At 35.4% G+C, this 15,813-nt stretch overlaps 1 protein-coding gene across 9 annotated transcripts in view; it reads right to left on the reverse strand.

Moving 5' to 3' along the window:
- Positions 1 to 15,813, reverse strand: part of REV1 (REV1 DNA directed polymerase) — a 95,509-nt gene that overhangs the window by 59,261 nt on the left and 20,435 nt on the right. For 6 of the 9 annotated variants that reach the window (XR_006386173.1, XR_006386175.1, XR_006386174.1 and 3 more), the window contains exons 2-3: positions 9,436 to 9,499; positions 7,656 to 7,782 (exon numbers count right to left, since the gene is read on the reverse strand). Coding sequence is in view for 3 of the 9 variants with exons in the window: in XM_044263659.1 (XP_044119594.1) it covers positions 7,656 to 7,782; positions 9,436 to 9,489 (181 nt within the window). In the remaining 6 variants the exon portion in view is untranslated. Of the gene's footprint in view, positions 1 to 280; positions 435 to 7,655; positions 7,783 to 9,435; positions 9,500 to 15,813 lie in introns of those variants that run through there. The other 3 variants (XM_044263663.1, XM_044263661.1, XM_044263662.1) reach the window with 3 other exon arrangements.

Below are 15,813 nucleotides of genomic sequence, written 5' to 3' on the forward strand. Positions count from 1 at the left end.
AGAACTAAAACCAACCCTAGTAAGAGACAATTACAAACAGTAAAAGTAAAAGGCATATATCACAGGACCACAATTTAATCCTAAAGTTCTGCAAGTGAAATCCCATCACAGCAAATGCCATTACAGAACACAAAAAGCTACATGAAAGACCACTTTCATGTTCCTAGGTATAGTTTGTAAGATCATCTGGTTAAAACAAATTCTATTAACAAAGTTTTAAAATCTTGTACAGAAGTTTTCCTTGACAAATCTCTAGTGAGAAAATATTCATTATGCGCACCATTTCATTCTGTATATCCAAAGAACTTGATTAAATGTTGGTTGTGCTACATACATGGTAGAAAGAAGTAAACCAAATGGCTGCTTACACCTCCTTTGGTTCTACAGTAGTAATATCCTTCATTATTTCATTATTTCATTTGAGTCTCACAATCCTACAAATTAGAAAAGATAATTTAGCATGGTTACTGATGAGGAAATAGAAAAAATTAGGTGATTCGTCCATAATCACACAGCCACTGTGCAGACCCTTTTGTCTTCTGACTCCCACCCACTACTCTTCCTCCAGTAGCCATGATTACTCTCTTGACTCCTTTCCTCCCTAACTACCTTGGACTTACCACATTCAACTAAAAGTCACATACACTTATCCAAACAAAAACTGAAGAAGTTTCAAAAGACTACAGAACACAGTTTTGAGTAACTATCAGGTGCAAACACCTCCTGAACACTGGTAAAAATACAGTGGGTGACATAAATTAATACAGAAGTCTCTCCCATGTTAGAGGTGAAATTCCCACATCTCTGATTTACAAGATCAAAGTCTCACAGAAAAATGAAAAAAGATACATATATATAGAAAGAAAGTAATTTCTGGAATGCCTACATTTCTGAAAAACTAGATTTGTCACCATTAAATGTATTGTTTTCCTAAACCATCACATTCACATGTCCAGAAAACAACAAAATAAGGTTGTTAAAGTTTTTAAACAAATCCTTATCACTTAAAATGTAAGTCTTTCATATTTGCATACTTCCTTGTTCATTTTGCAATCCATGCCCAAGTTTATGTCTGCCCATCTATTTTTTCAGAAACCTCAGCAGTATAAAAGCCACTGGACCTGGTCTTTTATCCACATACTGAAAAAAGCACAAAATAACCAGAACACCTCTTTCCATATTAACTGTCCTGATCCCACTTCAGAGAAGACAACAATTACAGTTCACTAGATTTGAAGCACTAACTAACCTGGGGAGCTTTCACCGAAATAAACATGCTCAGGGCTGATCTCCCAGAGATTATAATTCAGTAAAAGCCTAGAATGTGGCCCATTTCTTAGTTAAAAACTAAGAAGATTTAAGAAGACGGAGCTGAATTAGCATATGAGTGAAAATATTTTAATATTCTGATGTACAAGTACAAAATGGTGTTATTCACTCATTTACTCAACTAATATTTATTAAGCATCCTACAATGTGCCACACAAGGTTCTAGCTCCTGGCATATAGCAATGATCAAGACTTGTGTCTGTGCTCCATGATACTTCTATTTCACTAGACAGACAGAAAAGAAGTCAGATAAATGATACCAGTTCGGGTACAAATAAATTCTATGAAGAGAAATAAAGCTGGACAAGGGATTAGGAAAGAAAATGGAGGGCAAGGTATATTTATCTTAGATAAGGCTGGGTCAGGGAAAGTCTCAGAGGAGGTGACATTTGATCAGAGATGTGAATGATGAAGACCTAGGGATATCAGATGGAACAGCAAATTTAAGGCCCTACAGTGCTACCTCTGAGACACGTTTGGCTAGGTGCTATGACACAAAATGGGCTTTCTAGCTCCTAAAAACTTAACACATGAATAAGACCTGACAATATAAGACTTAGGTGTCAAAGTAAATGCTTCTAACAATGATGCTATGCAATTTAAATACCATGGACTGACTTAGGAAATGAGATAAAATTTAATTTAATATGAGTCTTAAAGGATGAATATAATTCCAGTTCACAGAAGTGAGGAAAGAAGCTTTTTACAAGAAACAAAAGCACCAACAGAAGTTCGGAAATAAGAAAGTACAAAGAAAAAACCTAAAGTATCAAAATAAGCCCAATGACCAAAATTGGAGAATAAAAAGGGAAAAATGTAGGTCAGGATTAGACAAGAATGACTTTATCCTTTTTTGCTTAGAAAATGTCTTTTTATCTAAGATCCAGCTTAAAAAGTGAATCCCTCTATGAAGGACTCACTAGCTCTCAGAGGCAGTAACTTCTGTGTTGCCACCTACTTTCCTCTATACCTAACTCTCAGAGATTACTTACTCATCACAAAAACCCACATTCTCCATCAACCACCATCTGTTCAAACATAATTCCTAACACACCAGTAGCATAAGAGATACATGTGTTTGTCCAATCAACTAAAGCAGAGCAAAATGGGATGAAAGGTCCACAGACTGGAAAACTCAACATAGTAAAGATGTCAATTCTCCTTAAATTGATCTACAGGCTTAATGTAATTCCTATCAAAATCCCAGCAAGGTATTTATTTTATAAACACAGACAACTTTATTCTAAAATTTATATGGAAAGACACTGCACAGGCCCTAGAGTAGCTAAAATAATCTTGGCAAAGAAGAAACTGGAAATAATCATTCTGCCTAATATTAAGGCTTACTATACAGGTACAGTAATCAAAACCATATGCTATCAATGCATTAATACAATAAAACAGAGAACCCAGAAACAGACCCAGATATGTCCAACTGATTTTTCACAGAAGTGCAAAAGTAATCCAGTGGAGGAAAATAGTTTTTCAACAAGCAGAGCCAGAGTAATCACATATCCAAAGGCCACCAAAAAAATAAATAAAATTTAACTGAAAATGGATCATGAGCTTACATGCAAAATATAAAACTACAAAAATTTTTAGAAAAAAAAAATAGGTGAAAATCTTTGAGGATCTAGTATTAAGCAGTAACTTCTAAATTGAAAGCACAATCCATAAAGTTGAAGATAGATAGTTGAAGATAAACTGGACCTCATGAAAATTAAAAACTTTGTTCTGCAAAAGACCATACAAAAAGGATGAAAGACAAGCTACAGACTCACTGAAAGTATCTGCAAACCACACATCTGACAAAGGAGTAGTATCTGGAATAAAGAAAGAACTCTCACAACTCAAAAGAATACAAGACAATCCAATTAGAAAATGGGCAAAAGACATGTATAGACATTTCACTGAAGAGGACATACAGACGGCAAATAAATACATCATAGGCTGTTCAGTATCATTTGCCATTGGGCAAATACAAATTAAAACTGCAATGAGACACCACTACACATCTATTAGAACATGTAAATTAATTTAAAAATCAAAAACAAAAAATCAATTTGCCTTCATCAAACACTGTTGAAGATGCATCATAACCCAAATAAAAAGCACAATGAGATATCAGGACACACCTATTAAAATGTTTAAAAAGGGCTAAATGATAACAAGAATGCAGAGAAACTGGGTCACTCATAAATTGTTAGTGGGAATATAAAATAAAATAGTACAACCAAAGAGAAAACAGTTTGGCAGTTTCTTAAAAAAACTAAACAGGCAACCACCATCTATATGACCCAGCAATAGCACTCTTAATGTTCACACAAAACCCACATATAAATGTTCAGAGCCAAAACCAGAAAATAATCCAGATATTCTTAAACAGGTAAATGGTTAACAAACTGTGGAACACCCATACAATGGAATATAACTCAGCAATAAAAAGGGAAAAACTACCGATATATACAACTTGGATAAATCTTCAGAATATTTAAAAAATTTAAATTTGGGGGCGCCTGGGTGGCTCAGTGGGTTATAGCCTCTGCCTTCGGCTCAGGTCATGACCCCAGGGTCCTGGGATCAAGCCCTGCATCGGGCTCTCTGCTCAACAGGGAGCCTGCTTCCCCCACCCCCACTCTTTCTGCCTGTCTCTCTGCCTACTTGTTATCTCTTTCTGTCGAATAAATAAATAAAATCTTTTTAAAAAAAAACTTAAATTTAAAAAAGCCAACCCTGGGACATCTGGGTGGCACAGTCAGTTAAGCATCTGCCTTAAGCTCAGGTCATGATCTCAGGGTCCTGGGATGGAGTCCCACATTGAGTTCCCTGCTTGGCAGGAAGCTTGCTTCTCCCTCTCCCTCTGCTATTCCCCCTTTGTGCTCTCACTTTCTGAGCTCAAAAAAAAAAAAAAAAAAACCAAATAAAATCTTTTTTAAAAAGCCAATCCTAAAAGGTTACATGCAGTATGTTCTATTTACGTAACATCACTGAAATGAAAAAAGTATAGAAACAGGAGACTTTTACATAACATCACTGAAATGAAAAAAGTATAGAAACAGGAGATGGGTTAGTAATTAAAGGGATTAAAAGGGCTGAGAGCAAACTGGAAGCAGGTGTGGCTACAAAGGAGCAGAGTGAAGAATTTTTGTGGTATGGAAACATTCTATCTTGACTGTATCAATGTCAATTTCCTGGTTGATACGTGTACTATCCTTTATAAGATGTTACCAAGGAGACAAACCCGGCAAATGGCTCATGGTATCTCTATTATTTCTTACAATGGCATATGAATTTACAATTATCTCAAAAAAATAAAACTTAATTAAAAAGACAGGATTGGGGGCACCTGGGTGGCTCAGTTGGTTAAGCATCTGCCTTTAGCTCAGTTCATGATCCCAGGATCCTGGAACTGAGAACCAAGTGGGTCTCCCTGCTCAGCGGGGGGTCTGCTTTTCCCTCTCCCTCTGCTAATCCCCATTCCTACTCATGTGTGCCCTCTCTTGCTCTGCTCTCTCTCAAACAAATAAATAAAATCTTAAAGAAAGTTAAAAACAAACAAACAAACAAAAAAACCAACAAGGAAGGCACCTGGGTGGCTGAGTTGGTTAAGCAACTGACTCTTAATTTCAGCTCAGGTCATGATGGAGCCCTAAGTCAGGCTCCACATTCAGTGGGGAGTCTGCTTGAAATTCTACCTCTGTCCTCCACCCCCACCTGCACCTCCCCATCAACCCTGAGAATACATGCACATGTGTGCTCATTCGCTCTCTCTCAAATAAATCTTAAAAAAAGAAAAAAAAAAAAAAAAGGGATGGAAGTCGAAGAAGTTAACCTTGGCAGGAAACAGATCCTCTTTTGGGGGACAAAAAAAAAAAGAACGTGGGACGCCTGGGTGGCTCAGTTGGTTGGACGACTGCCTTCGGCTCAGGGTGTGATCCTGGAGTCCCGGGATCGAGTCCCGCATCGGGCTCCCAGCTCCATGGGGAGTCTGCTTCGCTCTCTGACCTTCTCCTCGCTCATGCTCTCTCTCACTCTCTCTCTCTCTCAAATAAATAAATAAAATCTTTAAAAAAAAAAAAAAAAGAATGTGCTGATAGACACACAATATCCAAAAGATGTAGATTCTTTTCTTAATCTCAAGTTCAATGATAATTGGGTTGCAAAGGACGGGAGTCACCAAAGAAACTTTCAGTTGGCAGAACTGGGAACTTTAAAGGAATCAAGAAAACTTTAAATGTTAAAGTCTATGGGGAGCATGATTAAGAATCAATAATAATAATATCCTACTTGTCTTACTGCATCTAAGGCACTGACTACTGCTAATTCATTACACAGAGACGGATTCTCTTGTCTACAAACTGAAAGAATATTCAATAAAACTGATAAGTTTTCTAAAAAAAATTTTATCATCACAATTTGCATGTCCCTAGGAAATTCAACAAAATGGAACTTTACTTGTAAAATTATAATGTAATCCTAGTAATAGTAAAAATTAGTATTTTTATCCCTCTCAGAAAGAAAAAGATAGGGAAAATAATGGAAAGGACAGGAATAATAATGAAAAAGATAGGGATAAAGTTGGGTCCAAATAAAACGGGTCCACAGAGAAAAGGTCTTACGATCACACAAAAATTGGTGACAAAGTAGAATTGGAATTTCATTCTCAACCACAGTAGTGATCACTACGGCATTTTTTTTTTCTCCCTCACACAAAGGATCTCTTCTTATATGAATAAGGGTGCCCTCGTGAACTGGGGACTTCCACTACTGGTTAATGTAATAAGCAATGTTTGTTTCTTTCTTTCTTCTCCCTTCCTCCCTCCCTCTCTCTTTTTCTAACACTTTTAATGTTTATAATGCATCTCAGAAAAGTCTTTGAGCTTGAATGTTCCAGAATACTTAGGCAGAAAAGTTGCATGTGATGAACTTTACCAAAGCTGCACTAGCATTCATTTTGAGATAACATTCTTAGACTAAATTCCTTGTCAACAACACCTGATAAAACTCAAGAAGAAAATGTATCAGTTAATTAAAACTTTATTTTAATTCAATAAATATTTCCTGAGTGGTTAATGCCTGGTCACTGTAGAGACACAGTAAAACAGTAATGAAAATGTGAAAATGGAGCTCTTGCTCTTATCCAGTAAACAGGCAACTACAATAAAATCCAATAAATGGTTAGATACTTAGGAGTCATAGTCCCACAGGAGCATGAGAAGTCACGTACACCAGTAGGAAGACAATCAGACAAGTTATGGGAAGTGATGTACAATGAGACCTCACAGATAAGCGAGTAACAGCCAACTGAGAAGCAGAGAGAGTTAAATATCACAGAATGACACATTTACAGCCATTCACTTAAAAACAAAACAAAACAAAACAAAAAAACACTAAAATGATCTTAAGAGGAGAGGAATTCTCAAGAGACTGAAAAGTTTAGTAATAAAAGCTGATAGCCAACAGGCAAGTGATAACTGACTTTACAGATTGGAGAAGGATAAAAGATAAAATCTAAGCAGGCTATGTGGAAGCATAGAAGAGTCTGCTTGGTGTCAGTGAAAGCAAGAGAAACTGAGTGCCCAGTAAAGAGGCACTGAGCACCTTCAAAAGGGGCCATATGAACAGGTGATAAAACAAGAAGTTTATGGTTGAAATTCTAAGAGACAGATTAGAAGTCCAGATCTCTATTTCCACTTACAAAGAAGAAAGATCATCATGTCCCTTCCAGAGGGTGGACTCAATGACAACAGACATACAGGAGGGGAGAAGTGGACACAGGGGATGAAAAAAAAAAAAAGGAGAGGAAGATTAAATGAAATTCTCTTTTCTAAACTGTGAGCATTGTGGCCCCATCCTTCCCCCATGGCAACCAAAATGCCAACAGCTAGGTTTATACCTTCTCTAAGTAAGATTCTGGGAAATCTAACACACACACAAACCCCTCCCCCACCAGCTCAAAAGGACGTATGGATAATTATAGTTGGAAATTCACCAATGAAATGGCCCTACCAGTTCCCACTATACTGAACCTCACAGAGTACATACCCCACTCATGTGTGGTGATCTTCCCGTCAGGTGGTTATGAAAGGAGACTACTGTTTTCCATTTTAAACCTCATTTGGCTTTTTAAAACTATGTACTTTGATAAAAATTAAAATGAAAAACACAATGGCAAGTACAGGTAGGATGAAAAGGAAAAGACTCTAAGCAGAGGATTTTATCATTTTTATACAGAGATAAATAAAACAATTTAAAACAAATCACTCTCAATCCTAATAAAAATACATGCCAAAATAGGGTACCTATAAAGTAAAAAAGGACTCAACCTGTATATCCATTAACGTAAATAGCAACTCCACTAAAAATTGTAGATGAAGTTCCATCCTTCTGTAAAGTAGCATCTGATCGAAATTGTTCCTCCAATTTCTGGACCTTGGCAGCCATATACCCACCCTAGAATTTAAAGAAAGATAGACCAATCACAAAAGTTATATTTTCTTCACCCCCTTTCTTAAAAAAAAAATTACATTCAAATAAATAAATATAAATAAATAAATAAATGTTCACTGTGCTAGTGACCAAGGTTTAATGATGACATAAGGTACAATTATAAACATTAACCATAAGGCAAGGCAATAAAACAATCAGGTCAAGGAAGAGTTTTCCCTCTGTCAATTCAATTTTTAACTGTTTTATCACATTCTTGTAAGTTACTTTAAAAGAGAAGGAAGGTAACTCAAGAATAATGTTTAATGCCACAAAACATCGTTCTTATCTACAAAATTAAGTAGGAGGTTTAAACCAATTAAAAATTTGACATGTGGTCAGTAAGAGTATATTTTTGACTGGCTTCCACTATCTTCTGAATATAGAAGCTTAAAATTAGCAACTTAAAGTAAAATGAAACAATCCAACAAACCAGTACAGTTCTCCATGCATGTAGCTACTACAATAGATGATTCTGTGGTGAAATTCTGGATCTAAGCAATCTACTTAATAGTAGTAGTAATTTTTATTAGAGAACATCAACTTCAGAAAGAAAACATTATTTCGGCTCAAGACCTACATAAATATATGAATTCAGCTATACTTTTCCTAAACACTGACAAAATTAGGCTTAATTATTTGAATTACCAATTAAGTATTTATTGATTTTACTTCACTCTAAACAACTATCCATTAGATCTTTAAAATATAGCCACATATATCTAGAAGTGGCATATGTTTCTTACAAAATGGAAATTACTTCACTAATCCGATACTACATGCTCATTGTGGAAAAAAACCTTTTTTTCAGAAAATATAGAAAAATATGAAGAAAACTTAAATGAGGTAGGATTCCATTCACTGTTAACATTTTGGGATCTTATTTTCAAACTTTATTAGTATGTCTCAGAATACAGAGGTTTTAGAAAAATAAAATCATATATAATAGCCCTTTATAACACAACCTTTTAGTCAAGGTCATATTGCCAAGTTAAATATAAAGGTAAAGGGTGGCTCAGTTGGTTAAGCACCCATCTCTTGATTTCAGCTCAGGTCATGATCTCAGGGTTGTGAGATCAAGTCCCACATCAGGTGGGACATCAGAATCAGCTCAAGATTCTCTCCCTGTCTCTTTGCCCCTCTTCCCCCTCTCTCCCAAAGAGAGAGAAAGAGAGAGGGGGCGGAGAGAAAGAGAGAGAGAGGAAAAGAGAGAGAGAAAGAGAAAGAAAGAGAGATAGAGGAAGGAAGGAAGGAAGGAAGGAAGGAAAGATGTAAAGATAAATAATGATTAAACAGTGTTGCACTACACAGAGGTAATTTATTTGACTAATCCCCTACTAGAGTATGTTTTTCTGTTTTTCAGTATTATTAGCAAAGCTGCAATAAAATTACCATAACTAAGTATCTGTGTGCCAGAACATTTATTTCCTCAGGATAAAATAAATTTCAGGTGTTAAAAAAATTTAAACAAGCTTTCAATACATTGTGAAAACCGAGAAGAGTTGGTATCTAAAGTGATTTGCACTTTTAAAAGATGCCTTAAATCACACTATAACCTACAAGAGGTATGAAAAATACCTGAACAATTAAATATAGTATTTTTATTCTTTTAAAACACACCCATTTTTCCCAGCCATCATTTTCAGCTCGCTTCCTCCATCCACCTCGTCTCATGGTGGAGCTTCTGTAATTAGGGGAAAAGAAAAAAAACCTGTGAATTTTATAACATATGTACTATTAATTGACATTTTATTTCAAATCAAGAAAAATGAGATGTTAAAATAAACTCAAATATTCAACTGGTGAAAGTTAAAATTTTTCCAAAGCATATATTCTCCTGCATCAGTGAAATCTGTTCCTAAAACATCCTCCTGTAGATAAATATCAGGTTTAAATTACAACTACTATAAATTTCATTTTATAGCAAAAAATTTTATGCATTCCTAAGCACCAAACCTAATACATATTTGCATAAAGAATCACCAAATTAGACTAACATGGCCATGCTTGTTAACATTAATTAGTATTAACAGAACCCAAGAAAACATTTTCCTTCATGAATTGCCCTCTGATATGGCTCTTAAACTCTGTCTTTGCTATTACATACTAGATACATAAGAGTGTATTCACAGTGTAATTCATCTATTATGCAAAACCTCTAAGAGAAGTCAATTAAAACAACACATCTAGGGGAGATAAAGTAGAAGGAGTATCACTTATAATAAACTATCAAATCTGGCATTCTCCTTACGGCTACACTTGACCCACTATCCCATTAAACAACCAAAAGGACCAAATAATGGCTTATATCAAGTGTCAGCTGGCTTAGTGGCTAGCAAGATATAAAATGGTTCAGAAGTCAAAGCAGGCACTAAATGAAATTCCTTATAAAATTCTTTTAGTCCTAGGGGCGCCTGGGTGGCTCAGTGGGTTAAGCCGCTGCCTTCGGCTCGGGTCATGATCCCAGGCTCCTGGGATCGAGCCCCGCATCGGGCTCTCTGCTCAGCCGGGAGCCTGCTTCCTTCTCTCTCTCTCTGCCTGCCTCTCTGCCTGCTTGTGATCTCTCTCTACCAAATAAATAAATAAAATCTTTAAAAAAAAAAAAAAAAATTCTTTTAGTCCTATAGCTACATCTTGAGACACTACTGCATTATCCTTCACAAAATTAACATGTCCTCTATTTATTTTCTACTATGTAAAACTCTATCAATTAATATGCTACTAGAGAAGTTTTGCACTTTACCCAAGTCAAATCAGCTTTGATATGGTTTATAAGAATTTGTTACTGAATGACACCTTAAAACATGACACTTTAGCCACACACATCAGCAGGTATTTTCTTTCAATTTATTTCTACATTTGATATATTATGTGATTACAGTTTTCCCTTGCTGACATTAATATTAATTATGAATTTGTATTGTCTACTCTTAAAAGGGGCCTAAAAGATATGTAGAGACATTCTCTTAAAAATATAAGTCTGATAGAGAGACAAGGGGCATGAGCAAAGAGCTGCAAACAGGCCAGGTGATTAACCCAGATTAGCGGACATGGATGTTGGTGGAGAGAAGAACTGGTGTTCTTTTCAGTCTGACAAAGGTGGGGGGCATGGTTACCCAATGTGTTAATTTTAAGTCCCAGAACTGCAATATTTGTTCTACTAAATACTTCTGTTTTAAGAGGCTCACTTTGTCTAGACCCTCAAGACTTCTCCCCTTACCTTAAAGGAGTCTGGGAAATGTATTAACACACAATTCTTGAGTTCATATAAACTCTGCATCTATACCACTGCCCTTACAAGTGAACACTTAGGGAGTTCTGGCCACTACATGTTATGGATGCATACTCACAAAAATTAAAGGCAACAATTAATCAGCTAAATGAAGATTAAGTTAAAGAATAAAATATATTATCAAAGTTTAATTCAGTGGGCTAATCAATTAGTTAAGAGCCTTATTCATTTAAGATCTACTAGGTAACTACTGCAAAGGACCAATATGAAATATTAACAGTGATTTAATGAGGTAGAAAACTATGAAACAAAGTTATAATAAATTTTTAAAAATCTAAAGGTTCTACCTCTAGTCCAAAGTAATAAAGCTATTCCAGACAAATGTCTAAGCTCTGAAAGGGAATAAGAGTGAAATTAGTAACTTCTTCATTTCTACTACTTTGACCAAGTACAGCAAACCCATATTGAGGATTCAAATAATAAGACTGAAAAAGGGGGAAAAGAAACAATATTTTTAAATCATTTTATTTTTTTATTTATTTTTTAATTTATTTTTTCTTTTTTTAATTTATTTTTTAAATCATTTTATACATTCAAATTCTACTTTTGAGAAAATTCCATAACAAATAGTAAAGTAGGTATTTGGATCAACCTTCCTGCTGAGAAAGAGGAAAACTAGTCAAAACACTACAAAAAGAAAAAAAAAAAAAAAAAAGGCATAGAAGGCCCAGAAAATAATGAAAAATCACTGTGCCAAGATTTAGAAGATGAAAAAGAAAACCTGAAGATGATGAAAAAGAAAACCCTTCCTTCCCAGATTGGGACAGCTTCTTCCTCTGAGAACATGTGGCAATTACAAAAGAGTGGCTGAGAGACTGGGCAATGTTTTTGAACAAACACAATAAGGGAAAGCTGGAATTTAAGGGCTCTCCAACCATATATATCTCAAAACTTAGGATTAGGATCCTAGGAGTAAGTAAACTGGAAGTAGGCCAAATTTTGCCAAAAACATACCCTGCCTTGTACTACTTCAATCTCTGCAACTAAATTAAGATAATCCTAGACTAAAGAACACAAATAACGTGCTTCTGAACAATGAATGAGTCAACCGAAAAATCAAGGAAAAAACAAAAAATACAAAAAGACAAATGAAAATGAAAACGCAATGGCCCAAAATCTTTGGAATGCACTGAAGTTGTTCTAAAGGGAAGTTTATAGCAATATAGGCCTACCTCAAGAAGCAAGAAAAATCCCAATCAAGAACCTAACCTTACACATAAAGGAGGTAGAAAAAGAAAAAAACAAAACCGAAAACCAGTACAAAGAAGGGAGCAATAATGACTAGAGCAGACATAGACAAAATAGAAACTAAGAAAACAACGGATCAAGAAACCAGAAGCTGCTTCTTTGAAAAAACTCAACAGAACTGATAAACCCTTAGGCAGATGCATTTAAAAAAAAGGGGGGGGGGGATTCAAATCAACAAAATCAGAAATAAAAGAGGTGAAACAACAACACCACAGAAATAAAAAGGATTATAAGAGAATATATATATATTTTAGATTTTATTTATTTGAGAGAGAGAGCACATGCAAGAGAGCAGGGCAGGGTGGTGGTGGTGGTGGTGGTGGTGGAGAACCAGGCATACCACTAAGCAGAGAGCCCATAGTAGGGCTCCATCCCAGGACCCTGGGATCATGACCTGAATGAAAGGCAGCCACTTAACCAACTGAGCCACCCAGGCGACCCAGATTATAAAAGAATATTATGAAAAATTATATGCCAACAAACTGGACAATCTAGAAGTAAATTGCTAGAAACACTAACCCCCCAAAACTCAATGAGGAAAAAACAGAAAATTTGAACAGGGACATTAACAACAATGAAATTGAATCAGTAATCAAAAAACTCCCAACAAACAAAAGTCCAGGACCAGATGCCTTCACTGATACAAATTCTTCTCAAACAATCCCAAAAACCTGAAGAGGAAGGAAAGCTTCCAAATTCATTCTGAGGCCAGCATTACCCAGATATCAAACCAAATACAAACACTACCAAAAAAAGGGAAAAGTCCCTCAACAGTCGCAAAATGTATCCCAAAAAGGCCAGTATCTCTGATGAACACAGATACAGAAATCCTCCACAAAATACTAGCAAGATGAATTAGACAATACAAAAAAATCATTATGATCAAGTGGGATCTACCGAGGTACGCAAGGGTGGTTCAATATTCACATCAACCAAAAAAGGGAAAATAATCACATGATCATTTCAATAGATGCAGAAAACACATCTGACAAAGTACAACACCCACCCATGACAAAAAAAAAAAAAAAACCCTCAACAAGTAGGTTTTGAGAGAACATAACACAAAGAAGGTCATATAAGAAAAACCCACAACTAATATCATACTCAATTGTGAAAACTGAGTGCTTTTTCCCTAAGATCAGGAATAAGACAAGGATGTTCATTCTCACAACTTTTAATCAACATAGTACTGGAAGTCGAGCAATCATTTACGGATGACATGATACTATGTGTAGAAGACCCTAAAGACTTCACTGATAAATGAATTTGTTAAGGTTGCAGAATACAAAATCAATACACAGGAATCTGTTGCATTTCTATACACTAATAATGAAGGAGCAGAAAGAGCTATGAATAAAACAATCCCATTTATAATTACACCAATCAATAAAGTACCTAGGAATAAGCTTAACCAAGGAGGGGGAAAAAACCTGTACTCTTAAAAACTATAAAACATGGATGAAAGAAACTGAAGATGAAAACAAATGGAAGGATATACCTTGCTCATGGATGGAAGAACCAATACTGTTAGTGTCCATATTATCTATAGCAATCTACAGATTTAATACAATCCCTATTAAAATATCAAAAGCGTATTTCACAGAACTAGAACCAATAACCCTAAAATCTGGATAGACCACAAAAAAGGGATGCCTGGGTGGCTCAGTGGGTTAAAGCCTCTGCCTTCGGCTCAGGTCATGATCCCAGGGTCCTGAAATCGAGCCACATATCAGGCTCTCTGCTCAGCAGGGAGCCTGTTTCCCTTCCTCTCACTCTGCCTGCCTCTGCCTACTTGTGATCTCTGTCAAATAAATAAATAAAATCTTAAAACAAAAACAAAAACAAAAACAAAAACAAAAAAACACAGAAGACCCTAAGTAGCCAAAGCAATCTTTTAAAAAGAAAAACACAACTGGAGGCATCACACTTCCAGATTTCAAGATACACTACAAAGCTGTAGTGATCAAAACAGTATGGTACTGGCACAGAAATAGACATAAACATCAAGAAACAAGAGAGCACACCTAGAAACAAGCCCATACATATGCGGTCAACCAATCCTTGACAGAGAAAGCAAGAATACCCAATGGGAAAAAGACAATCCAACAAACTGTGTTGGGAAAAATAGCAACATGCAAAAGAATGAAACTGAATCAGTTTCTTAACACCATATACAAAAATAAACTCAAAATGCTTTAAGATCCTAAATGTGAGACCTGAAACCATAAAAATCCTGGAACCGGGCACAAGCAGTAATTTCTCTGACACAACCATAGTAACATTTTTCTATGTTTCCTGTGGCAAGGGAAAGAAAAGTGAAAATAAATTAATGAGATTACATCAAAATAAAAGCTTCTGCATAATAAAGGAAACAATCAACAAAACTAAAAGACAAGGGAGAAAATATCTGCAAAGGACATATCCTATTAAAGGGCTAGTACCCAAAATATATAAAGAACCTATAAAACTCAATACCAAAAAAACAAATAATCCAATTAAAAATGGGCAGAAGACACAGATATCCTACTAAGACATATAGATGGCCGACAGACTCATGAAAAGATGAAAAACATCACTCATCATCAGGGAAATGCAAATCAAAACCACAATGAAGTATCATCTCACACGTATCTGAATGGCTAACATCAAAAACACAAGAAACAGCAAGAGTTGGTGAGGATACAGAGAAAAAGGAATCCTCTTGCACTGCTGGTCGGAATTTTAACTGATACAGCCACTGTGGAAAACAGTATGCCAAGTTCCTCAAAAAATTACATGATTATTTAAATAAATAAATATTATTTTTAATAAATACATTACATGATCCAATAACTCTACTACTATTTACCCAAAGAATATGAGAACACTATTTAAAAAGATATATATACCCCTATATATGTTTATGTTTACTATGTTTACTGCATTATTTACAATAGCCAAATTCTGGAAGCAGTCCAAGTGTCCATCAGTAAATTAACAGATAAAGAAGAGGTGATGTGTGTATATGTATATATACATATATACAATGGAATATTATTCAGCCATAAAAAATATTAAAATTTTGCCATTTGCAACAACATGGGTGGATCTCTAGAGTATAATACCAAGTGAAATAAGCTGGTCAGATAAAGACAAGTACCATATGATTTCACTCACATGTGGAATTTAAGAAACAAAACAAAGAGAAAGAGACAAGCTAAAAAACAGCTATGATAACAAAGTGTTGGTTACTAGAGGGGAGATGGGTAGGGTATGGATGAAATAGGTAAAGGGGATTAAAGAGTATACTTATCATGGTGAGTGCTGAGTGATATATGGAATTGTTGAATCACTACATTATACACCGGAAACTAATATAACATTGTATATGAATTATATTGGAATTATAATTTAAAAAAAAAAAAGATGACCCTGGACTGCTCAGTGCTCCAAAGCATCTGGCAGAAGCAGTGTAAATT

Source organism: Neovison vison, chromosome 8, assembly GCF_020171115.1.
Source record: "Neovison vison isolate M4711 chromosome 8, ASM_NN_V1, whole genome shotgun sequence".
Lineage (NCBI taxonomy): Eukaryota > Metazoa > Chordata > Mammalia > Carnivora > Mustelidae > Neogale > Neogale vison.